At 38.4% G+C, this 27308-nt stretch overlaps 1 protein-coding gene across 2 annotated transcripts; it reads left to right on the plus strand.

The window, feature by feature from the left end:
• Positions 1–283: 283 nt before the first annotated feature.
• herc3 (HECT and RLD domain containing E3 ubiquitin protein ligase 3) lies at positions 284–26272 on the plus strand. 2 transcript variants are annotated; one of them, XM_071504334.1, is made up of 25 exons: positions 284–358; positions 1956–2306; positions 4042–4201; positions 4980–5056; positions 5698–5919; positions 6348–6439; positions 6914–7044; positions 7354–7505; positions 8180–8253; positions 9248–9372; positions 9550–9609; positions 12283–12394; positions 13688–13877; positions 14660–14823; positions 15016–15129; positions 15478–15501; positions 15618–15716; positions 16342–16512; positions 16613–16756; positions 18477–18643; positions 19708–19774; positions 20742–20824; positions 23530–23713; positions 24995–25097; positions 25791–26272. In XM_071504334.1, exons 2-25 carry the CDS (start codon positions 2084–2086, stop codon positions 25997–25999), a joined length of 3147 nt encoding a protein of 1048 aa, XP_071360435.1. In that variant the 5' UTR covers positions 284–358; positions 1956–2083; the 3' UTR covers positions 26000–26272. The 2 variants fall into 2 exon arrangements, 1 of the variants encoding a protein (XP_071360435.1); XR_011694383.1 differs by lacking the exons at positions 24995–25097; positions 25791–26272 and having other exon boundaries at positions 19708–19812; positions 23530–23666.
• The last annotated feature ends 1036 nt before the right edge of the window (positions 26273–27308 follow it).

Genomic DNA, 27308 nt, shown 5'->3' on the forward strand with positions numbered 1-27308 from the left:
AATCACTGGCCATATTCCAGTTTAGATTATATTGAAATAAATTATGCAGCCATAGTCAGCATTTTGTGCTGCACCAGCATATTTGGATGATCATGAGGCCCAGAGGCTAAACTGTACTTCTAGTGAAAACAATCTTTTCATATATCATTATGTTGTTCCAGGTGTTATGGAGTAAACATGGGGCTTTTGGGGCCCCAAGGGTGAGACCTTCACATGGACCTGTCAACAGGACGAAAACCGACCAATCACATCCCTTCTGCCTGCAACGTTCAGTGACGTAACAGCGGTGGCACTTCCGCGTTTGTTTTCTGAGCTGAACCGAAACCAGACGCCCAATTATCAGGATGCATCTGTCAAGGTAAACATTCCTCCTTTTTTTTTTTTTTTTTTTTTTTAATTAAATTGTTAACAAACCAGACATATTACAACACCGTTTTACTTACAATCTAGACATCGATTAAAGAGCGGATTTCTGTTTTTTTAGTCTTAAGAGTGACTGTCAGCGTTGCTAAAGCTTGCTAAGCTTAGTTAGCTAAATATTAATAGTTATGGCTTGTGAGGGTCGTCCAGCCGTATGCTGTTGTTCCCTTACTAAACCGTTTAACCAGGTAATATCAGTAGAAATGTTTAGGTTTGGCTGTGTTTATCATGCATAACCACATAACGCAGACCCAGGCCACTCCCCTTCACTTTGTCCCGAACAGCAGGCTAAGGTAATGTTAAATACAGGTCGCTACAGATGATGAATCTGGACCATTTACACTTAACACACAAGTTCATCTACTGTAATTCTGATTGCAGTGTTTCTGCCACATAATAATAAACTGCTCGCTGTAATAAATCATTTTCTAATGCTCTATATATCAGATATAAGCCATTAATGATAACTTTTGGGTTGCCAGGTTGTGGAAAATCCTCCTCCAGCGTGACACTTCGACTGTTTTTCAAAGCAGCTCTTTAATCCATTTGGGAGACCCTCCCAAAACTGGACCAACCAAAGTGGGCAACCGCCTAGAGGCCCCATTAATGACAAATTTGTTAGACATTTGCATCACTTGAAATACAATATCAACAATGACAGGTCCTCTATCCTCCTTCTTGTGTTCCTGGTCTTCTAGAGGGACTCTGTATAAAAATGTAGCAAAATAAAATAACTTCCATATTTTCTGTGTGCCAAGTAATTGAAACATTTTATTGTTTAATTGTTGGTCTATAAAATGTTAGAAATTAGTAAAAATGGCCATCACGATATTACATATGACAAAGATAAACTTCCAGTGAATATCTGGCATTTTTTGCTTGATAAATGTCAGTTGACTAATGGATTAATTGGCTCCATATTTGATCTTATCATCACCTTCATGAAGGTAGGACTTATTGCAGGGCTGTTGTATCTGCATTAGTTTTAGTTTAGTGTAACCATTAATTAGGCTGTTGAGTGCAGGTAATCCACAATGGAGGCAGACAGCAAACAACTTTTCAAATGGGGGTCAGATGTCTTAAGTGTGGACGTGGTGGTCCATGGTATGAATGTATTTGGTAGTCCTTGTCCCTTGCAGCTAGTTCCATGCTGCTTTTACCTCTTCTTGTTCTTTTGTCTCCTGATTTACATCATGTTTTTTTGTCTCATTCTGTAAATTCTCTCTCTGTTTATTACCCTTGGCTAACTCTGTCAGTAACATGCATGTATTGCAAGTGGATTGACATTAAGGCGGGACTGCTTGAAGCTGCTTAAGCCGGGATTACACTGACAGGGTTTATTTAAACACACTGTCTGTTCTTCTGTCATAGCACTTACATCATTCTCACACACAGCCACACTTACCTCTAAATCCATCCTTACTTCATTCTAAAAAACATCATCAGGGTTCATACATGGATCACAGTGATTAGTATGTGTTCCCAAGGAAGAAGAATGACATGATCACTCTGTTTTTTTTAACTTTTATTTCCAGGGTTGGAATTTACATGAAGAGGAGAAAGCGGGGCTGCTCTCAAGCCTGAACATTATTGTCTTCATCCATCTGGCCATCACTGTCTCTGCCTCTCCAGATTGGTGCTCGTCCCCTCTCCCCTCGGCAAAATGCTATGTTGGGGGAATGCAAAGGATGGACAGCTGGGTGTTGGTGTGGAGAGGAACCCTGTGTTTGAGCCAAGGAACTGTCTTGTGTTCAGTGGCAGGGGACTGAAAGAACTCACCTGTGGAGGGCAACACTCTATGTTCCTGCTGCAGGATGGTAGTGTGTACACATGTGGCTCTAACAGCTGTGGACAGCTGGGCCACGACAAACCAGGGACTTCCCCAGGTAAACTTTCATTGTGAAAACCAGATTAACTGACTCTTAGTTGATCATTACAGATTAAGTTGCACCAACCTTGGGCATTGCTTTCAGTAGGTGTGGGTGGAAAGTTACCAAAGATGTGTGAGAATGTGGGTGAACATGACATGATTTGTCTTTAAAGGCTGTTTGTATTGGTAGTGATTGAATGGGGATTATGGCTTCATTTCTAAACCTTTTTTTAATTCAAATCTCAATCACTGTAAGTGAATGAAAAACTATGATAAACCAGCCTTGCTTTGTTGTAGTTACATCCTCATGTTGAAGTGGCTCTCACATACTGACAGAAATGTCTGTTTAAAGCTGGAGATTCTTTTCGAATCTGCAGTGAACTGGCTTTTGCAGGTCTTAGCAAGTCCAGTTGCTGTTGTGTTTTACAGCTGCCGGATATCATACAACCTGGATGACTGAACACCTACAGCATGTAGGCAAAGATACAAAGCGAATATGTGGCATTATCAAGCTTATCTTTACAACCTATTGCTAGTAAAGTGTTTGCAGACAGTGGTAGGTCTGTGTTGGTATCATGTGGGTGGAAGTTTGTGTTGTGTGTTACTTTGTATAGGCATGTGGGTGAAGCTGTAACAACAATGAACAAATGCAAGAATCGCTAGATCATGAACAAATAAATACAGAAAAAACCTTGGTTATAAGTGTGTAGGAGAGAAACTACCTTGATGATATCCCACACATTGATTTAGAACTTGGATTCACTTTACATAAAACTGTTTTGGCCAGTAGGCCTCCATCAGATCTTCACTTGATTGAAATCATGGAATAAGTTTTCTTTATTATGATCTGTTTCCTATATCTTATTTTTGTAAACACTGTAACTGTGGCATGTTCAACCCAGTTACTTGGCTTTGTTAAACCTGCTTCATGGCAGGAAACCACATAGAAAACTAGTACACCAAGTTTCTTCTTATTGCCTCACATGCCCTCTTCACATGTGCTTCCCACTGCATTTCTCTTTTTTCTAATATGTGATATCAAGTGTTTTTGGGAGAGAATCCCACCTTTACAATGAAGTGGAAAACATAGATCACTGACAGTTTTATTGATATATATATATATATATATATATATATATATATATATATATATATATATATATATATATATATATATATATATATATATATATATAGGATAGATAATAGAAAATGACCTGGAAAGAAAACAGGCATGTGCTGTATATATACATACATATATATGTATATGTATATGTATATGTGTGTGTGTGTGTGTGTGTGCGTGCCTGTGTGTGTATTTATATATAAGTCTGGTTCTGTCAAAAAGATTGTTGGTGAGATAAAATACCAGTGTGAAATGCCTTGTATGGGTTGGGTCCATGAGGGCATTATTAATGCAGAAAGCAGGGGCTAAAACATAATGAAATACCATTTAGAGGAGAGGTTGCTAACTGAAACACCACAGTGATAATCAAAATCAAATGGTTGTTGAATATGGTTTGGATAAACCAAGATTGCTTAAGGTTAGAATGAGAATCATGGGTCAGGGTAGTGTTTGCTAATTTAGAATGTAGCCTGAAAATGAAATATCTGTCAAGTAAATTGGCTAAATTTCCTCTCGTGAAAGAAGACTATCCGCCCTCCCTAATCAAAGCTGTACATACTTAGATCTATTTTTTTCCTTGAATTACTTCTGCTGAAGTCTGATGACATCTTCCTCCTCTCTACAGAGCTAGTAGGATCTCTGGACACTCAGAAGATAACGATGGTGTCGAGTGGTCGGACCCATTCTATGGCGGTGAATGAGCAGGGTCAGGTTTTTGCCTGGGGAGCTGGTGAAGGGGGTCAGCTCGGCCTGGGGACTGCAGAGGTGGCTGTTCGAATCCCAAGGTGACTGTGAACTGCACCATAGGAGAAATGAAGCTTTTATCTTTAGACAGGAGAAAAACATTGCAACAAAAGGACTTTTGAAAAGGTGGGGATAGGAGCATTGTTCATAAGTAGCAACCAAAACAGAAAAAAGTTAAATTTGTAAGGGTTCATGCTTCCAAATCAACAATGAATGCATATTCATCCGTGAATTTACAACTGAAATTATAAGGAAAATATGAATGACTTTTCAGATGTAAGACATTTTGACAATTGACAGTAAAGCTCAGGTGTAAATAATAAAATTAAGATGACTGAATTCCATTTAGCTGCTTCAGTCTCAGGATGCTGGTCACACTGTCAAGGCTTACAGGGATATTTAAATAGAACAAAGGCATCATTAATGTTATCGTTAACACCTGTGCTCTTCCTCTGTGCGAAGTCAGAGTCTTTAGATTTTGGCCAGTTTTAGGTTTTCTCTGACACTAGCCTATTATAAGTTAGATAGTTACACAAAAAAACAATGAATGGCCAATTTTAAGTCAAGAAATTAAAACACAACCAACAGTTTCTGGAATTTGAGTTTTACTTCCATGGTAGCATTTAATGATACTTTCTGACAACTGAAAAAAGGGAAAATATGGGTTGTATTCATGTGTACTAACAATTCTGTGGAATGAGCAATGAGTAGCCAGTCTTTTTTTTACTTAGAAAAAAAGCCTTAAGTGCAATTTCAGTCATGTTGTTTATAATGTGAATGTTTGACTTCATAAACAATTGTTTTTCCTCTTTTGCCCAGGTTGGTCAAAAGACTGTGTGACCATCACATCTCCCAAGTAATGTGTGGAAATCAGCACTGCATTGCACTTTCTAGAGGTGTGAAAGAAACAATCTCTTCATAACGTGCTAACACTGTTCAGATATACAATCTTGTATCTAGACACCTGGTGTTAGTTTTCTCAGATATTTTGTAGATATTTTAGTTGTACTCTTAGTCCTAAGTCAAATGTCTGTGTTAGTGTTTATCATATATTTAGTCAAGTTTTAGTTGACTAAGTTTGAGCTCCTTAGACTTATTTTAGTCAAAGACTATTTTAGTCTAGTTTTATCTTTGAAAACTTTTTAGGTTTGTTAGCTGTCAGATTATATTGAACATTTCAGTCAATTCTAGACTAATCAATGTCAATGTGTTTTAGTCAAACTTATGTCATGTAAGATTGTATCTCATCATTATCTGATGAAAAACACAGGTTGAAGGAGTAAAATGGTTATGTTTAGGGATGATGTTGGTAATGTTTATACTTAGGTTAGATATAGTCTGGTTTTAAGTAAATGTCTAGTTCTACTATGGTTAGAAATCTGGGCTACATGTCTGTTTCTGCCCATAACTGAGGTGAGAGTGGAGATTCACAAATCCAGGCAGCACCACATTACCAAACAAATGTATATTAGCTTGTACTTTGTGGCAGTTATTGGTGTTATGTATAGTTAACAATTCTATGTCCTTTCCCTTTCAGATGGCCAGTTGTTCACATGGGGCCAGAACACCAGCGGTCAGCTCGGCCTGGGAAAAGGAGAGCCCAGCAAGCTGTTCCCTCATCCCCTGAAGTCTCTGGCAGGAATTCCTCTGGCACAGATAACGGCTGGGGGAGACCACAGCTTTGCTCTCTCCCTGTCCGGAGCAGTATTTGGCTGGGGCAAAAACAGAGCGGGACAACTGGGTCTCAATGATAAACAAGGTAAGAATGAGCTGGATAGAAAGAAGCTTCACAAGTCTAAATTACGTGACTCACAATATTGTTTTGGCACTGGGAAAAAAAGTGTGTATATTTACATACTCAAAGGTTTAACCTGCTTTAACATGTAACATGAAGTAAGTTTATTGTTTTGAAAGTGGTTAAAAATAGTTTTAAGTTGCCATTTTTGAGGAGAAAATAGTGGAGAAACAATTCATTCAAACGTTCTTTGGTTTTCTTTTTTATCTTCTTACTTAGCATGATTTAAAATGTACCTATTAGAGATTAATAATACTGTTTGATTGCCACTATAGTGTTAGATTCAGATGTAGAATTTCCTATGACTTACTGCTCATTTGAGTAAATATGTCAAACTAGTGGAAATGTAGAACAGTGTGACCTTGCTCGGTGTTTTGTGGTGTCGTCCTCAGATCGGGCTGTCCCTTGCCACATTAAATTTTTGAGATCTCAGAAAGTTGTTTACATCAGCTGTGGAGATGAACATACAGCAGCACTCACAAAGGTATGATTATTGATAAACCTTTACCAGTGCATTTCAGTTAAGAGCTCCACGTATTCTGAACATATTTTAAAACATTTATTAAATAATCTTGTTTGGTTAGTTGCTGTTTGGTCAGCAACCACTTATTGGAGGGTTTTTGCTGTGTAATGCCTCAGTATAATGCCTCAGTATAATGCATGCTGTATAATGCCTCAGCACTTGAGGCATTAAAAATGTCGTATTGCATCAAGCAATATGACATTTATTACACAGATAAAATCTAAATCTTATTGCAGCCATATTACCTAACCCTAATTTATCTTAATCCACCACCCGGCACAGTGGCTTTAAGTGTGGTCTTTAAGAAAAAAAACAATATTTATATCTAGTTAAGTTGGTGTAGTATTGTAGTTTTACTAACTGCAACACTGATGTAAGAATTTCTATCTCAATCAGCAACTAAAAGAAATGAATACTGTATTGTCTGTCTGGCAGGATGGTGGTTTGTTTACTTTTGGAGATGGCTCGTGGGGTCAGCTGGGTCACGGCTCCACCAATAACGAACTTTTACCCAGACGAGTGCTGGAGCTCATGGGCACTGAGGTGTCCCAGATCACCTGTGGCAGGTACTGTCTGTTCTAAACCAACACTGAGTTTTTTTTGCCATTTTATTTGGTATTCCTCTACAATCTGATGCAACCTGTTACAGTAACCCAGCAGCAAATTCTCTCTCTGAATCTGCAACTTTATTGACTGTTTCATTCAACTTTTGAAGCTGTAGTAAGTGATGATGTTGTATTGGACTGGTGTTGTATTGAACTGCATTGACACAAACCCATTTCACTACCTTAGGGGAAAGAAATATTAGGTATACCAACTAAACCATCAGCTCCTGTCCATCTTTAATCTTGATTCTAATATTTTCCTTTTGTCAGGCACCACACATTGGCGTTTGTGCCTTCCTCTGGTATGGTGTATGCGTTTGGTTGTAACAGCCATGGCCAGCTCGGCACAGGAATACTCGGGGATGCTAGAAGCCCATTTCCTGTGAAGACCAGTTTGCTAACTGGACATTTCCATAGAACCGGTAAGGAGAAGAGCTGTTGCTGAGTCTATAGACAATGGTCACTGGTCTTTCCATGTGGTTAGACATGCTCCCTGTTTTCTAAGAAAAGCAGTCGGCTTTTGACACTAAAATACAAGGACGTTATATATGTGCTTATTGTTGATTATTATTTATTAGATGGATATTTCGGAAGATTAACTTACAAGGTGAAAATTTCATAGTGACTTTATATGTTGACCATTCTTTAAAATTCACATTCAAGAGAGCTCATTAACTAAGAGCCACCATTCAGAAATCTGTAAATCTGTAAACAACAACACAGTGAGATGGTTTCTCTAAGATTCACTCAGACAATAGTGAGCTGTCATGTGTGGCTGCTGCTGTAGCAGTTCTCATGTGGGTGGTTTATAAAGAAGGTTGTGCAGACTGTTGACAAAATAACCTGTGATAAAAGCCAGGAGGATAGCTACTGTACAAATGAACAGTCCTCACATTGTGATGTGAACGTGTTTGCCGACACTATAATCTTGTGGGTATGAGTCAGAGAAAAATCTTTTTCAGCTTGGAAGAAAAATACTTTTATAATGTTTATTAAAATAAAATTTTCTAAAGATATGATATAATTTTTTTTGGTTGGATTTATTGTGATCAAATACTGGCCAGCTAACATGTCCCATCTTTCCTTTCTTTATTAGAATCAAAACAGTATACTGTGACCAAAATCATCTGTGGAGGAGACCATAGTTTCTTATTATACTCTAATGAACAGGTATGTGATTTCATAATTCCCATTCTTCACCTTCTGTTTTAGCTTTTAATATGTTATATTGTTTGTATTGTGGAGTTGATCTCCACTTACCTTTTATCATCTACTTTATGACAGTTATCCTTGCCTGCTGATTTCTATCACTCCCTTAAGTTATCATGATTCTTCAGTCACAGAACTGAAAGTATGGTTGGGAAAATGCCACATTTTTTTGCATCATAAGTTACTTTTTTTTTTTTTTTTTTTTACAATGTTTTTTTTTAGTTCATACACACTGATGTCACCATCTAAACCTAAAAACACAAAGATAAGTGTCATGCAGAGGTAAAAATCAAGTGTGATATATATATATATATATATATATATATATATATATATATATATGTATATATATGTATGATATATAAAATTATACACTTAAGCAGAATAAGGAATTAGTTTTGAAGTTGGGATACACATGTATACACACACAAATAACCTTGTATTTCTATAATCAAATTTTAAGATCCTCCATTGAATGTATTTGTTCCCTGTCCCTTTCCTTTCCTTCACTTAACCTTCAACACTTTGCTGAACCAAATCCAAATTTGAACCCAAAAAAAGGTGATTAAAACAACTTCAAAACATACTAATATTTCTAAAAGGTCACGCCGAGAAATCTGTCAATTTAAACTTCAGCAAATAGTGAAAACAATTTCCATGTTTCACCACAGGGCGGCATTGATGTCAAAGCTTTTGTTGGTTCCTGTATGGGAGTTGTGCTGTATATGGTGCAACAATTATTGAGCAAATTGCCAGGAATCTGCACAGATAAAGACATAACACACACTCTCAAATATTTAGGCCTCAGGCATGGCCTATTTATTTTATCTTCATGGAGGAAAGAGACACAACCCAGACTGTCTCTGTGCTGAACTGTGCCACACACAGGGGAAGTGCCACTGCAAACGGTCCTCCAGTGCTATTATGTTGTCTCTGTTTATCTTCTTCTCTGCAGAGCTCAGTCTCCCCAGAAGACTTCAGAGTGATTAACATCAGTAAAACCCTCTCCCTAATCAATTGTGAAAGGTTAAATTCATGGAGGTTAAAACTGATGTACAGCACAGATTCAAGTGTCACAAAGTAAGTCATAAATAAGAAATCATTATTTAAAATGTAATATAATGTTCTGTATTTTATTTTATTTTTTCATTTTTTTGAAAAACCTTTTCACATGTAAGATTTAAATTTGTTAAAATAGATAACTTTCTCTGTAGTTATCGATCAGTTACCACTCCTCAGCTCTGTTTTTTCTCTCAGTGACATTATAGTTCAGCTCTCCTCTACGGCTTGTTGGAATGCCAGCTTCTTGGACCAAAGGTAAGGTCATTTACACAGGAAGTGTTCCCAGGCTTTGTCTCACATCACAGCATGTTTACATGTATTAATGCAAAGGTTTAAAATGAGATGAAGAAGACAATATACTGACTTTACAGCATCAAATGGTCAAAGGATAAGGAACAAAAAAATATACTGGAAGTAAGAACTGAGCAAATGAAGAGGCAATATCAGGCCTAACAGCCCCATGGTGATAATGCAAGATTTAATCAAGGTAATTACAATGAATCATAGGTACATAACTGAGCTGTGACAACAAATGGCACTGAAGTTTCGGACTGAAAGTGAAAGTGGGTGGAAATACTGGCTAATGTGGATGAAAAATGTTGATCAGAATTACTATTGCTATTTTCAGAATAAAACAGTTCTTCTGTGTGTACTGGTTGCAGAATGTATTATCAAACTCAAATAGAAACTTTCAACACATACATAAAAAGTTTGCTTAGTTTTGGAGATGTCTACATGCACCCGGTCTGTGCCTCCACCGTGTGTTCTGCCAAAAATAGCACAGCACATACAGGATCTTTGGACTTGGTCCAGGCAGGAGACAGACAGTTGGCCTGCAAATTGCAGTCATGCTTGACATCAAAATTTCTGTGTGCTGCTGGATTGCCAAACCAAACTTGTTGTGGCACTTTGGCACACACAAAGTCACGACAATATCACACTGGTGCAAGGGAGGAAACACCTCATTGTACTAAAGAATCAAAAGATGTGCTCTAAATTGATCCAGAGGCTTTTTATTAGTATCATTCACATTGCAGTTTTAATCATACAGAGACTGGCTCGCAGACATTTACACCCAAATGAAATAGAAAATACAGTAAATACATATTATGTAAATAAGAAAAACCACATGGATGAATGAACAGGCTCATATGTGAGCAAGACTCCTGGGAACTGTTTCACCAGGGAACTCACAGGGTCCACTTACTTTGCTTGTCACATACTCTCACTTATGGGATGTCATCTTATCCAACAAAACATGCTGATCCTCTGGGCTGGGAACGCTGCTGTCTGTTCGGTCACTCCAGATCGCTCTGACCATCAGTCTGTGTGTCGGTGTGATGGCTTTGTAGTGCAAACTCATCAGCAGATACTTATCGTGTTCTGAGAATGAGCTGTGGAGGACATCAGGGTACTGCACTTAAGTACAAATTTAAGGTACTTATCTTTACCTGAGTAATTTTATTTTTTAAACCTTTAGATACTAGTTACTGCAGATTCAGACTATTAATACAAAGTATAAACAAAAAATCAATTCTGATAAATTACAATAGATTAAACTAGCAGTATATGAAGTAGTTACAATTAGCACCACCTTCACCAGCTGATCCATTAAAGTGATGCACACATTAATGTATTAAAATTATATTATGATCTTGCAATTTTTCCATAAGTAAAAGATCTGAGTACATCTGAGAGAGGGAGGACAGGGTGCAGTGGGGGGGTTGATATGACATAATTTAATTTGAAATTATTTCAGTGACTCTTTAAGAAGGTACACACCTACACACCTGAAAACAAAATGTAAAAGTAAATGGGCAGAGATACTTGCGTAAAAGATAGACAAAAGTCATCGATTTGAATCTTAGGAAGAGTAGTTGAATATTTGATATTTTTAGTAATTATCAGTTTTTTTTATTTGACAAGGCCCGGTCTGATTTCATGATATCCTTTAGTAAAACTGTTTCTGTCTTCATCACATATAGGACAAACCAGTGTGTAATGATAATCATCTGCTTATATTACTGTTGTCCAGTGAAATCCATTTATCTCCAAATTTTTGTGATTTTTAATTCCAGTTTCAAATAAACTGGAGGATTACATGTTCCTTTTATGAACTGAAATCTGTTCATGGGTCTAATAAAGTAACAGAATCAGTATCAAAATCACTCAACAGACCAATCCTTCAGTGTGGATCCGTAAACATGAGTCTAAGATTAACTTGAAATTCACTGTGCCCTGGATTTGTACGTCCCTGTGAGGATAAAAGTTTTGGGATGTGATGCAGTTTTTTTATAGCACAAACATGCACAGTAAGTGCAGTCATTTTCATTCTATTAGTATTACTTTTGGGACCCAGAGTTTCTCATATGGCCCTGAAGCTCACAGACTTCTCAAAATGAAGTGGGTCATTGCTCAAACTCACAGTTCAGAGGGATGTATCACACAGACTGTACTATCTGCATCAGTGTTTTTTGTTTGGCAAACAGTCTCCACAAGATCAGATCTCATGTATTTGTGTTATCACTAAATATAACCTGTGCTGGAAGAAAGTAAAGGCTTACACTGTAAATAGATGCTGTCCTTCACGCTCAGGGTTTTGTTGGCTTTGTGGAGCTGATGCTGTGTGTGTGTGTGTGTGTGTTACTGCTCACTGGGCTGAGGTGGAGATCTGCTTAGGGATTGACTTAAATACCTTCAGGCTGTGTGCACATCTAACTATTGCTCATGATGTGTTGAGAATATGCACATCTACTATTGTGACCTGCCACATGACATGGTTGCAATAGACTGGCATTTAAACCAAAGCAACATCAAGGCTTTACCACAAAGTCCCTGAATCTGAGCTCTGACCTATTTTTATCCTGTTACTGATCACTGAGATATCATAGATGGTCCAGATAATCGTATGTTTTTTTGCTTTCTCAGTGATGATACCCACTTCAAAACCAACCCAAAGATCCCAGGCATCGATCTCAACTCTGTCAGACTGCTATTTGAGACACTCAGCAAACCAGCCTTCTCTGGACTTCTGGAGCAGGTACTGGCTAATAGTGTGTTTATAACTTCATGTGTGCAAGGTAATAACAGTTTTATTTTCTCTTTTACCTTGCAAACCCAGTTTCCTGTATTCCAAGGTCATCAACACACCGGACTACTTGAAGCCAAAATACAGAAGAATAAAAGTTTTGAAGCTTCATGTTCACTACTCTTACCGTAATATCATTTAAATTTTGAAAGATGGAATAATAATCTTCCTCTTACAAATGAAAAGTTAAATTTATAAGCAACAAAACACACTCTTGCTCATCAGTCCACTTGTTTTCCTTCTCAGAGGATCCCACTCTACTCGGTATCAGTCAGCCCACCTAATGATGATGTCTTTAAATTTGCACTATTCAGTGTTTTTATATTATCATGAGTATGTGGAAGTCGTTGTGCACAGTCACAACACCAAGAGATCACCATTCGACTCTAGAGAGGATTTTAGCATCTTTCAGCTCATTGTTTTGGTTTTACAGCCCACAACTTTGCTGTTGTGGTTCATTCTCACAGATCTCTTAAGCCTTGTTTCTAGCTGCAGCAGGCACCTATTTTTTTTTTATTGAAAAAGCTCTGATTAATCTACTGAATGCTACCTGCTCAGCACCAAACAGCAGACACACAAAAGTTAGCAACTAGTTGGTGCAGCTAAGGAGTCTGATATTTCACTTAGGAGCAAAAAAACTCAAATTTGACCTGTCCAGGGTGAACCCTGCCCTCGCCCATTGTCATCTGGGATTGGCTCCAGCCCCCCTGTGACCATGTACGGATAAGTGGTGTAGAAAATGGATGGATGGATGACTCAGATTTTTGTTGCCTTAATGAAGTATTTAAATGTGGAACATTGGGATGTTACGCAGCATTGGCTGTCCAGCTTATGGTTTTAAAAGAATTATGCGTTTCATATGTGAATTTTGTGCTTTCTCTGAAAGAACATCAAGTTCTGCCACAGACCAATGGCACAAAATGCAAGACTGAGTCATAACCTCTAACATTAGTACAGTAATGTTAGGTTTGGATTTGTGTATCTCAGCCCAACATGAATTATAATCTGTTTGTAGACCGAGGCCACTTTCCAAACCACTAAAAGCCTCTCCCAAAATTTAGTGACTGATATTTTACTCCTGCTGCCTAGTGAATCTAAGTTGTTTTGGAATTGAAAAATATCCAATAAATTTCTCTCGTTTACTTGTAACTTTCAAACATATCATAGTTGTATAACACCAAATATTGTTTCTTAATATAGATAGTACAATTAAAAGAAGAAATATGTGTCCAACCCTCTCTTTAGGCCACCAAGAGTTTTGAGAGTCTGTTGATCCCTCAGCTGCCGCACTCTCCTCCTGACGTTGAGGCCATGAGGATCTACCTCATCTTGTCCGAGTACCCGGCCCTGCAGGACTCCAGGAACTACATCCGCCTCACTATCCCCTTGGCAATGGCCATCCTCCGGCTAGACGCCAACCCCAGCAAAGTATTGGGTATCATATGTGCATGCACACATCGCCTCTGGCAGCTCTGGTAACACAGAACATCATATCATGTGACACCATGCTGCCCTGTGTGATGTCACAACACGTCACTCTGAAGTTATACAGCGCGTCAGCATCCTCATCCATATCCATGTTACCTGTGCTTAGCTTCAAACAAGACAATACATGAAATGCATGTAACATCACCAAACAGTAGAGCCTGGCTGACAGTGGAGTTCAGAGGAAAATCAGATGTCATCTTCACAGAAGTAAAGTTCAGCCACGGCCAGGGCTGTGAGTGTGAGAAGAATCCAAAACAAAGAAACACCAAGACCACCTTGAAACTTCCCTGTATTTATTTAAACACCGCTGTTTACTCAAATGTTCAAATAAATATTTTTCAAGTTCAGTTTCTTCTGGTTTCTAGCAAACACCTTCTCAATTCTTGAAATATTTGGAAGTTCAAAAAAATCTGATTTGATATATAGGGCGGCACAATGCATCGTAGAAATTTGGATAACATTTTTTGACAGTCACTCCTAAAATAAGGAACACTATTAGGGAGCTTTACTTAGCAGGAACTGGCCCTGTGCCCATGTTCACGCTTGAATATGTGAGAACACAAATATATCTACACCCAGAAAGAGATTCTGTTACTGCTTCAAAATACTGACAGATAAGTGAAGAAATGTATCCAACTACAATATAACTTGTGATTAAAGTAAGATACTATCGGGTTTTTCCTTTATTTGCTCAATAATTCAATGAAACCTTCTTCTCTAACCCTGCAGACAACTGGTGGTGTTTTGTGGACGGCAGTGTGTTCACCAGAATGGTTGACATGTACAAGAGTATTGTCGTGTTTATGCTGACGGGAGGAAAGACGCTGCTTGTACCGGTGTTCTACGAGAACTATTTTCTTGCCACGCTAAGGCTGCTGGAAAAACTCCACAAGGTATCCCCACAGGTCACCTTCTGCTCCTGTAAACAAGCCATCACCTCTGCATTGTTCCTCTGTACAGTCTCTGAAGGGGAAATGTGTCTGTCCTGGTCAAACAGTTCTTGGTAGCTGCTGAAGTAATCTGCAGGCTACTGCGTAGTGTTACATTTGCTGGAGTTGAGGCAGGCATTTGTTTCATGTTCCCAGGTAAACTTAAAGGCCCACCATGTGGAGTACAACCGCTTTTATATCCCTGACATCACCAGCCTGGTGGACATCCAGGAAGACTACCTCAAATGGTTTCTGAATAAAGCTGAAATTGTGAGTACAGAAATTCTCTGACAATGTCACACTTCCCTGTTACTTGACATCTGCTGATTCTGCACACACGCTCGCAGCACTTCATGTGGGATACAGCTGCACTGCTCTTAACTCATGTCATTCACACTGTCTGCAGAGACAGTGAGGTATTCTTTTCATAACTGCTTGTGGGTGTGTCTCTGCTAGTCAGTTCCTGCGAGCCAATGAGTGTCTAAGTTCACAGACAGGCCCCTATAACTCATTTGACATTCAAGTAAATGTCTATCTTATTACAGTGCTGCTCTCGACCTTTTTTTTTGGTTAAGTCGGATCAAATGACATCACTTTCTCTATCATTTTGTTTTTTAGAAAATGGGATCATCTCCTTCACAGGTACTGAAATAATTTTGAGCGTAAACACCCAAAGTTGCATATTAGATTTATTTGTTCCTTTTTAATATAATTGTTGTACTAAGAACATTCTCAGCCACATCTTATTTTCCCTGCAGAGTGACTTTCCCTCAGTGAACCTATGTGCCTACCCGTTCATACTGAACGCCCAAGCCAAGACAACCATGCTGCAAACAGATGCTGAACTGCAAATGCAGGTACCTGCTGCTAATATCAAAGTAGTTTTGTTTGTGCTTTGACACAGTAATGATTTGGGTTTCATGAAATAGGCCTGAATTCATCTGTATATAACAGAGAGTTTAGTTTTATTGATTTGTTCGCAGTTGATGTGTTTTTATGCATCTGCCTCAGCAACAGCTAGAGCTGCAGGCAGAATGTTTTCAGGTTGTCTGTTTGTCTGTCTGTCCAAGTGTGATATCTCAATAACGTCCTAAGGGAATTCACTTAGCCTTAAAGATGAACTGATAAGATTTTGGTGGTCAAAGCTCAAAGGTCACAGTGACCTTACAAAACACAGCTTTGGCCTTGTGAATGTGATATTGCAGGAACTCCTCAAGAGAATTCTTTCTAATTTGGCACAAATGTCAATTTGGACTCAAGGGTGAATGAATTAGATTTTGGTTGTCAAAGGTCAAAAGATCAAGGTCACTGTGACCTGTGCATAGACACTTCTGGCTATTATTCCATGCTGTAACTTAGGAAGGGGAGATTGTGACTATATTTCCTGCAACTTGGCTGGTGGTGGAAGCAAACAACCGCAAGGCAGCCATTCTGGTTTATTATGTATTTGTTGCTTCTTTCCCACCTGTGACTGTTACCAAGATGGCAGTAAGCGGTGCAAACCTGCACAATGTCTTCATGCTGCTCACACTGGAACCCCACCTCGCCAGGAATCCTTACCTGGTGCTACATGTGCGCAGGAACCATTTAGTAAGTGACACTCTGCGTGAGCTCACCATGTACTCTGATGTGGACCTCAAGAAACCACTCAAGGTAAGCTGTTGAAGATCGCTGCAGTTTGTAATTTTGGTAAAAGAAAAATCTGTCTTCTCCCCATAAATCTCTGCACCTTCTGTGATTTTCCTCCCTCCAGGTGATCTTTGATGGAGAGGAGGCCGTAGATGCAGGTGGAGTAACTAAAGAGTTCTTCCTGCTGCTGTTAAAGGAGCTGATGGATCCTGTTTATGGGATGTTTACTCATTACGAAGAGTCCAACCTGCTGTGGTTCTCAGACAAAGTGAGTTACTGTTAATGAAGTAAAAAGAACATACAAAATACTTTTACTTCCTTCCTGATCCTGAACATATTTATTACCAGTACTGGAATGCAGTAAACAATAACAGTTGTACTTAAATACAGTTTTGAAGTATTTGTACTTTACTTGTTTCTAGTATATTCTGCTTCTACTCTGCCATAATGCAGAAGAAAATTTACTCCACTATATTTCTCTGACACCTGTAGTTACCATTACTTGCAGATAGCATTGTTATAGATTACACTATAAACAACCGCATATAAATTAGTTAAAATTATGTTGACAATCTACAACATTAAAATTTTGTTTACATGTGACTACATTACTAATAATTCATACAATAATACAATATTAATACATATTTATATAACCCTATAACAGAGCCATTGTTTATAATGGCTACTTTTATTGTGAAATTTTGCTTATAACATGTCTGTATGTTTACTTAAGTAATATTTTACTTTTGCTTGACTTTCTACTTTTACTTTAGTAAATGATTTGGGTACCACCATTGTTTATATATAATAAGAAAAGTTATAAAGTTTATAGAGCATGAATATTACAGTTTTTAACATCTATAAAGAAAATGCAGGATTTTGAAAGAACGTAGAGCCAAACAGACATGAGAGAACCTGAAATATCTCTTCAAGAATCAGCAGAGACTTGCTGTGGATGTGAGGCAGCAGCAGTTCATTGGAGTTCGTCAGTAATGTGAAATTCAGAATTAGAGATAAGGCACCTGGAAGTTTTTTCATGTGACGGCTTTATCATCTGTTACATAAAAGGCACATCTTGAATTACAGACAGTATATCAGTAATTCAGATGACCTTTTGTTTGAGTGTTGGGTTGGAAGCTTTTTTAACATGCTCCTGTTTTCTTTTTTTAAATACTTGATAGCAGTAAGCTTATAATGGATTTCCAGACTGTGTGCTTTGGCTTTTTTTCAACCTACAGCTATATTTTCCAGGAAGAGCCGCTGTGTCTGGTCTCACACATACTCACACTGTATGCCAGTGGGGACATTGTGGTTTACAAAACACTTACCACTATGAGGAAATGTGTCTTTGAATTTTAAGTCACATTTGAGCTGCTTGAGTGAAATCACAGTCAGCAGCCTTTTCAGTGACCTGCTAGTCTGTCTATGCAAGGTCAAATAGCTTTTTTTCCCCCTTAGTTATTTAAGGTTAGTTAACTTCATTTCATTTACTCAGACCCCTTGGAACAAAGTTTTCCTAGAACAAAGAAATATCTTGGACATTCAAATTTAAAATGTACAAGCATACATGTAAATGTACTTATAATGAAATCATAACAGCTCTTACCTGGGCATGTTGAATGCCATTCTTCACCACACAGTTTTTACTTTGGATTAAATGTTTCATTAAAACCCATTACCCATCTCCAGTCTTTTGTTGAAGAAAAGGCTCAGTTAAAAATAGTGTCATAATTATCATGAGGCTCTAATAGGTTAGAAATCGAAAAGCATGAAAAATAAAATATTTTCTCATTTTTGAATAATAAATGATGAATGGTGAATTCATCCTGCTGGTATATCATGTTCTCTAATATTTTAAGCTTGAGATTTCGTCAGCTATGTTCATCTGCACCACTTGTTTCATTAGATGTTAGCTGGGTACTTCTGCAACTGTACAAGAAAGGCAGTAGTAGTATTGATAATGGTTTTCCTTTCTTTGTCTCCAGTGCTTTGTAGAGCAGAACTGGTTTCACCTGATCGGGATCATCTGCGGTCTGGCCATCTACAACTCCACAGTGGTGGACCTCCACTTCCCCCTGGCTCTCTATAAGAAGCTGCTTGATGTTTCACCAAACCTGGAGGACTTCAAGGAGCTCTCCCCCACCGAGGCCAGGTCAGACGCTGCACCTGCAGTGAACATTTTATTTTGCTCATGTCCACCTCATGTAGTGGCCCTAGCAGTCCAAAAGTGGAAACTTGTAATGAAATTAGTTGTGTTCTTTTTTAAAGACAAAGCAACAAGTGTAACTAAGTAGTGTAAAATGGTAAAGCAACAGTCTTAAGATCATGTTGAAACTCAAACACATAAAAAATGTCTCTTCATGTTTGTCACCATTGTGCAACAGCGTGTCACTCATGTACATAACCAGTGTTTTTCTTTAAGTAGCAGTGGATTTGCCTGTCCCTGGGAAATGTCTCTTTATTGAATTTGCAGGAGAAAGGGTCAGCGCTTCCTCAGTTCCTAATTGTCTCCAGTTGTCTATTGATTTTTACATTAGTCCTCTGAAAGCTACAAGTATGGTGTTGCTATTAGAGACAACACAACCTCAAAGGACATCTCGAAAAACATTATATATGGTATTCTCTTATTTTGACTGTCTCAAAGGTTTGAGCAGTTCTAGTGCGACAGACTAAAGTCAACACACCGGCGACCCCGCACTGACAAGAACGAGATAAGACATTGTTTAAATAATTGTGTAAAATGCACAAGCTTGTCTGAGGTTTACTTCCTTTGTGTTGTCTCCTCAGTATTTTTAAATATTGCAAAATGACCTCAGCCCAGACCTGGCTCCAGTTGTAAGACAATAATACTTCATCCTCTTTGACTAATTAGCATTTCCTTTGCCAGCCTGTTTGTCCTCTTTCCATGTTTCCTGTGTTTTGGTGGTAAATATCCAACAACATGTTCTGTACAGGAAAAGTAACTCAACACTCCCTCTGAGTCATTTCCTATTATTAGCAAATCTGTTAACACTAAACTTCAAATCTGATTTGGTGTTTTCATTTTTCAAAGTCAAACAGGACAGATTTAAACCTGGGATGGCAGGGGAATACAGTAAAAAGTAGCAGATGTTACTGAAATGAGGGCGGTATAATGAGACTTTCACTGTCATGTGTTATTTATCAGTGTTGGGTTGGTCTTTCTCAACATTAATTCATTTCATTTATTCTTTGCAGGAGTTTACAACAACTTCTAGATTATGAGGGAGGGGATGTGGAGGAGACGTTTCTTCTCAACTTTGCTGTGAGCATTACTTCTCATCTGACTTCTGCCACCTTAAAGTATGCGGCTGGTGTTGGTCTTTATTTTTCATATTGTCAACAAATCCCATGAAAAGAGCAAAGCCAACAACATAGTAGATAGTCTCTTAATACTTTCTGATTTCCCTTCTCTGAAGATGTAGATATTTAAAAACAGGTCACAAATGTATGATTTCCTTTTTGAAAAAGGTGAAATAATTTCCCAAGACAGCTCAGCTCTGTAGTTTTTAGCAAATATTGCTCAAACAGGAGTAAAAAGTCATATTTGTTGAGGACTGTTTTCAGCTGTGGATTAATGTAGTTGACTTGTGAGCATTTACAGCAGCAAGGATGAGTTGTGTGGCAGGGGTGGGCATCACCATGACATTTGGTGCTGATCTGGTGGAAATACAGAAGGCTAGAATCAACAAAATTGATAATAATACCAACCTGCTATTTTAAAAAAAAGCAGCTACAGTAATTAGTTAAATGCATCACTAATAGGCTTCTGAATGCATTTCTATTGGTTTGGTACAGAGTTGTTTGCCAAACATTAATATTCTGTTAATTAATTTATCCTGTGTATGTTGAAAAACAAGATGTTTCTAATGATGAAATAAGAAAAATGTTTATGGTATGAATTCTTGAAAGGAACAAGGCAATCGCTGAGTGTGTGCAGCAGCAGGGTGTTGTAGTAAGAGGAGCGTTCATGTGCCCAGAATGTGATCTAACGTTAGACAGCTTCTTAGGTAACGGTTCTATTAAAGCTGGTTACTCTACAAACTGCAATGTCCATGTTTATTGTACTGAAGAAGGATGTCAGCCAGTGCAACAGTGAGGCTCATTGATGTGTTGTTATTAGTTTGGACCACAGCAGAGGTCTATGGCACAGAGAACAGAAAATACATAATGTCACCAAAATCAAAGCCAAGAAAACTTTGGGCTAAGACTCTGTACTGTTTAAATCTCAGATCACCAGGGAAAACTACGGGATGACAGAAGTCAAGGAGCTGATCCCTGGAGGAGAGAGCATCAGTGTGGACAAAAACAACAGGTGAGGCAGCTCCAAAGATTAAACACACACAGCTCATGATTTAAGCCAACATTTAAACAGATTGGATTTTTGTAGGCTAAATTAATCAACTCTCCCTTCAGAGATCAGAGACATCACTTGATGTCCCGTTTGAAATGATCTCACCTTAGGAATATTTTTAATGCTTTACACGCTGTTCTCTCTGAAAGATAAACAGATGACTGTGAGGTTTCTCTTATTTTATTTAATTTTTTTCCCCCAACACTGAGATTACCATGTGGTCTTGCAGCTTGCAGCTTGTGTCCCATTGTTCCAGCTGAAGGTCATGTTTGGTGTTAAAAAGATTTTGGTATTTGAAACGTCACTCTGTGTTTCTCCACCTTCGCCCACCCTGTTTTTTAAGCTGGTCCTTGTCCCAGTGGCATTGATTACAGTGTTATGTGGAGGAGTTGTGGGGTGGGCGGTGTCAACATGTCTGGCTGCTGGTGCTGAACAGATGGTGAGAGCGGCAGTGACCCATGTTGTTCCTGCAAAATCCCCTCAGCACTCAGATATAAAACTGTAATAACAGAAATAATAGAGAAATCTCATCATATCACATCATAACATGGAAAGATGTTAATTTAGATTGAAGGTTCCTGCCTCCTTGGTTTTCTGTGTCAGACTGAGTGTTTGTGTTTGCAGGGCTTTGTGAACTCTTTGGGTGTGATCTATACTGTACTGTGTACTGTGCACTATGTACTGTGTGCTACATTTGTGAGCTTAATGGGGTGGTTAAGGCCAGCTCTTATATTTATGTTGGTCTGGCATCAAAGGCTGAAGAGCGAGTATTCTGTTTTCTGTTCCCTGCAGCTCAGTTTACATCTTTAAACTCTGTGAAACTATATTTTTAGAGTCTCATGCTTCCTTATTTTGATGCTTTTTCTGTTGAAACAGGATGTTGTGGTGGGAACTAAAAAACAGTCATAAAATGTCATAAGTTATATGTTCACAAAAGACAGTTTTATTTTGCAGGAGTTTGTGGAATTTGCAGGGTTTGTTGTAATTTTCTTTTTTTTTTATGTATTTGTTTGCACATTATAAAATACAGTAATTATAAAAATAAGTGAGTTCACAAAGACACTCACATATCCATACACACGTTTCCCAACGTCCATGAATCCAAAGTAAACAAGAACTTGTGTAGGAGACGTAGAGAGTTAAACGCTAAACGCTTATAAAACATCTCTCCTAAAAACTCAGTTACACCAAATGAAAACAACAAGGGGCAGAGAAATGAATAAAAAAAAGAAAGAAAAAAAAAGAAAAAACCATTATATATATATATATATATATATATATATATATATATATATATGTATATATTATATATATATATATAATAACAATTATTTATTTAAAATAATGTCCAACATTATACTTATGAGGTCAAATAATATCTGTTTAATATGTTTCTTAAAAGTAAACACAGATGATGAATCAACAACATGTATATCTGAATTCTGCAAGAGAGCACGTCTTCAACTGAAAGGATTTGGATTGGATGAACTGAAACTTTTATCAGTGTCTAGTTTTATATGATGTACGTGTGTGTACATGTACATGTGTGTCTCTATTGGCTGTGTCTTTTCCCTGCACTTATTTCTTCTGCTCCTCTCAGATCTCCTGAAAAACTGACCCTGATCTGAGACAGTTTACCTGATGTCATAATGGTCATAATAATAAGAGGAAATATTTAGATAAAATACAGGATTTTTTTTACCCTACTTTTCCAGTAAATTTGTCAAATACAGCTCTGTGAGAAGGTGAACACTCCATGAGTTTTTGCACAACCTTCACGCTTGAAATCTTTTACACTAAAGTTATAGGGAAATTCACTTTATTTTATGCAAAGAAATTAAAATGAATGAAAAATTAGGAAAAAATAAGTTGCACTGATACATATTAGGTCAGAGATTCATATCTTTCACTGCTCCAAATTCATAATGGCATTACACTGCACATTTATTCCACACAACACAATCATTTTACATAACTTTTGTTTATCTACTTATTCCAACACCTGAACAGAGATATTGTATGTCATGCTTATACCAAGTGAAATATTCAAACTGAAACGCCTTTTTCAATGACAGCACCTCAATGCCAAATGTAAATATAATGGATGTTATTATTTTATGTATATTTCTCTGTAGTTCAGCTTGGTATTAAAGTTATCTTTCAAAACTTTGTGATCTTTATTGGAATTTTAAATAAGCCTCTGTAGGTTTAAACAATGTTTACTTGCACTGCACGTGTCTGTAATAAGGGGCCCACAGGTGGATCTAGCAGGGCTGTAGAGATTATCGATCTAATTTAATCCACCTCGCAACCTCTGCAGTGAGGCCTCACTGAGAGCTAAACAAAGCCAGATCAGGCTGAATGAACAGGTTGTTAATTAAAAAAAAAACATTTGATAGCTCTAAACCACAGCTGAAATCAAGTTAGTCAGGACACATATACACACACACACACACACACACACACACACACACACACAGACACAATGAGGGAGGAAGGGAGTGTTTACAATCACACCTTTAAGTCTGAGTAAATTCTTTCCTTATAAGCTGATTTGCAAGGATGCAGCTGGTGCGCAGAACAAATTAATGATCTGAATGTTTACTTAACTTGTCTTTTCTATGTGTGTGTGTGTGTGTGTGTGTGTGTGTGTGTGTGTGTTTCAGGAAGGAGTTTGTGGAGGCCTACCTGCGCTACGTGTTCTCAGACTCGGTGAGCGAGCAGTACTCGGCCTTCTCCTCTGGTTTCCTGAAGGTGTGTGGAGGGGAGATCCTGTCGCTGTTCCAGCCGTCTGAGCTGATGGCCATGGTCGTCGGCAACAACAACTACAACTGGGAGGAGATGGAGAAGGTCAGGATGAGGTTTAAAAATCTGTGCATGTTGTGTCTCTGATTTTCTGGACACACTCAACAGACTAATCATTTCCATTTCAGTTTTTTTTTCAAATTTTGTGAACACATGTGAATCCCATAATTGGCCCGAAACGACTGTGAGTATAAATCCTCATTTCCCAGTGACGCAAGCGTCTGCAAAGTGATAGTTGTGGAGGTGATGATGATCACGTTTCATTGGACACAGCTGGAAATTTGACTTTTACCTCACCACCATCTGGAAAGTTAGTCACAGTACAACGGACAAAAAAGGGAATACATAACATTACAACACAGTGACGAACATGACTTAACACACGACTCACACAGTGGTGCTTTGAGCTAAATGCTGATGTTAGCGGTCAGAATGTTTGTGAGGCTGATGGGAATGTCATTATCTTCGCATGTATTTGGGGAGAAACCAAAGCACTGGACAAACTAAAATTCATTTGTGATGGTGACACCAGATGAAAAGTGAACGCGTGAACCAAACATCACAGCAAACCAAATCCAGAAATCCATAAGTTGTCAAGATATCTTTTAAAAAACTGAAACTGTTGATCTCATTTTGGTGACAGAGGAAGAGTCAGATGAAGAAAACACACTCTGGGGGTGGCTCACCTGGTAGAGTGCGTACCATTAGGGCTTAGTCCTAACCCAACCTAACCTAGTTCGAATCTGACCTGCGGTTCTTTGCTGCATGTCATCCCCTCTCTCTCTCCCCAACTTTCCTGTCTCTCTCTCACTGTACCTATAAATAAAGGCATAAAAAGCCAGAAAATATAATGAAAAAAGATAACAGACTCTGACCATAACAACAAAAAAGCATCTCCTAATTTATACCTGTTGATGTTGAAGAGGCAGCTTAAAATGATACATCCAGCATAATGAATAGTTCAGAACCACAGTTAATGTGGATCATACTGACAGTTTGCTTATTTTGTAGCTTAGGATCTGAACAGAGTTGTTGGCGCCTGTTCTCACATATTTCACTGGTGATATTAGCTCTTGTGTCCAGAGTTCTCTGTTGTGCAGATTGCGACATCAGTGGAAAAAGCGAAGATGAATTGTTGTGTAAGATGTCACAGAAAGGCAAACATGACAAATATGTCCGAATTCTTTATGCAGTGGGTGGAGAAAACGCACTGCAAAAAGTGATTAATGTGTGAATTGAAATGGTTTACTGGTCATAAAACAGGGAAAATCTTTTAACCACCACATCTCTGTGTTTTTTTTTTTTTGTTTGTTTTTTTGTTTGCAGAATGCTGTTTACAAAGGAGAATATACTGCCACGCATCCAACAGTCAGATTGTTCTGGGAGGTTTTCCACGAGTTCCCTCTGGAAAAGAAGAAGCAGTTCTTATGTAAGCATTTAACTGCCTTGCTGCTCGATCTGCACGACAGTTTAATTTTCATGCTCTCTGCCCCAGACCTCTTATAAATACTGTAATAATGTGCAGGTTTTTCTTGCACGAGACTTTTCTTTAAAGGCAGCATTAAATGTGCACACGTCCTGCCTTGACTAAAACCGGAACGTGTTGACAATAATAAAACATGTTTCAGGAGCTTTGTTCAATTCATCGCTGCAACTGTGGAGTTAGTCAGGGTGAAAATTGTTAAAAAGCATAATTCATGTGACAACATGCAGTAAATGTGTCAGATCTGAGTGAAGAAGACAGGACAGCTGCTGCAGGAGGAAAGGAAGGGTGATCCAGGAAAGATTTACTAAACCAGTCCCTCTGAACCAGCAGCATTCCTACATTTTCACTTCATAGTTTCCATGAAGGAAGGGAGGAACCAGATCGTTTAAATGAGATCTGCTGTTATTAGGACAAACTCCACAGAGTTGTTTAAACGTTTGTGCACGCCTTAAGTTTTGCAATAAACATTGTGATCAGAATTTATAAATGTTGATCAGGTCTCATGTTCAGGTTGTATCTAGTCATTTTGTGCAGAAATGAGTGTTTTGGCTACAAGAGCTCAGTGGAGTGTAGAAACATTTTCACTGTGCTTCAGGAGTTGACCTTAACTCCATCCTCTGTGTTTGCGGTCTGCAGTGTTCCTGACCGGCAGCGACCGCATCCCCATCCACGGCATGGAGAGCCTGCGCATCATCATCCAGTCCACCACAGCCGAGGAGCACTACCTGCCGGTGGCCCACACCTGCTACAACCTGCTGGACATGCCCCGCTACCAGACCAAAGAGATCCTGCGCCGCCGCCTCACTCAGGCCGTGGAGCAGTACGAGGGCTTCAGCCTGGTCTGAGGAGGGGAGGAGATCTGCAGCAGTTTTAACGCACTTTAACAGCAATACACGTCACACATGTCGCTGTCAAAGCAGTGTAAGGGGGGACTCTGGGACACAGAAGAGTCGCTTACACTTACATGTGCTTACAAGATTGTTAAGCATCTCAAATCTGAAAGGTCTATCTACTGTATGTAAATGCAAATAATTGTTTTTTTTTTGTTTGTTTTTTTTTTTTTTTTTGCTCAACCTTTCAGGACTGTTTGGAGGACACTTATGTATGCCATATTGAAACTCATACAACAGCCGTGGACCATAAAAATGTGACGACCTAAAGGCCAGAGAAGGTTGAGAAGCTCTGACTGTTTGCAAAGTTTAATTTGTATTATTATTATTTTTTTTCAAAGCTGTGTATTTTATATTCTTCGCATTAAATTCTATTTTTCAGCTTTAAAGAATTATGTTATTACCTTGCGACGATAAGTATATCTGCTTTTTGTTTCTTTAATTTATTGAATAGAGTGGTTATTTTTGGACACAAATAAATATCTGTATATATGTGTGTAAATAGCACTTTCAGTATAATATTTAGTCCGGACTTTGGGAGGAGTGTTCAATAAGCTGATCCTTTTAAATCTGGACACCAGCATGTCCTCTCTGCCTGATTTAAAAAAAAAAAAAAAAAAAGGGACAAATGAAGAGAGCCTGGCAGGCAGGGGGGGTGCAGGATGAAACATGGTGAATATTATTTGCAATCCCTTCTTACTTTTTAGCTGCGATCACAGAGCAGCTGACTTTGTCTTGAACCTGCATTCAACAGTGTTGCCTTCTACAACAAAACCTACTATATGGACATGAGAAACGCTGACTTTTTAAAGTTTATTTTCAGTGGATGTTGTCTGTGTGCATGTTGTTGAGTGAAAGCAATAATCTGATTGTCATTGAAAAGCTTGACATTTTGGGAAATATGCTTATTAGCCTTGTGGTGGAGAGTTAGATGATGTGAAGGTTGATGCCAGTCTTACAGCTCTCCTGATGCTGCAGTCAGGCACTGTCTGATTTATGGTGCCAAGCCGCAGCGCTAATCTTACAGTCACACCAGAAAGCCCAAAATCGATTATATTAGCGGCAATGTTGGATTTTAGGCTGATGGGAACGGGTTTTCTCACTTAGCTGCAGTTTATACAAGAAAACCTGAACGCAGCATGAGGGTACAGCTAGCAGTCGGTTAGCTTAGCTTAGCACAAAGACTCATTAGTTACAACCTTATGTGAAATAGGTTAAAAAAAAATAAATAAAAAGCTCCACTTAACACATAAAAAAGATGTGC

Source organism: Trachinotus anak, unplaced genomic scaffold, assembly GCF_046630095.1.
Source record: "Trachinotus anak isolate AG129_WGS33_773 ecotype Australia unplaced genomic scaffold, CSIRO_AGI_Tana_v1 ptg000019l, whole genome shotgun sequence".
In the NCBI taxonomy this organism is placed as follows: domain Eukaryota; kingdom Metazoa; phylum Chordata; class Actinopteri; order Carangiformes; family Carangidae; genus Trachinotus; species Trachinotus anak.

Coding starts and splice junctions, on each gene's coding strand:
- herc3 (XM_071504334.1), top strand. CDS start 2,084: ATGCTATGTTGGGGGAATGCAAAGGATGGACAGCTGGGTGTTGGTGTG. Junction 6,440..6,913: donor ATACAGCAGCACTCACAAAG/GTATGATTATTG, acceptor TCTGTCTGGCAG/GATGGTGGTTTGTTTACTTT. Junction 13,878..14,659: donor CAACCCCAGCAAAGTATTGG/GTATCATATGTG, acceptor CTAACCCTGCAG/ACAACTGGTGGTGTTTTGTG.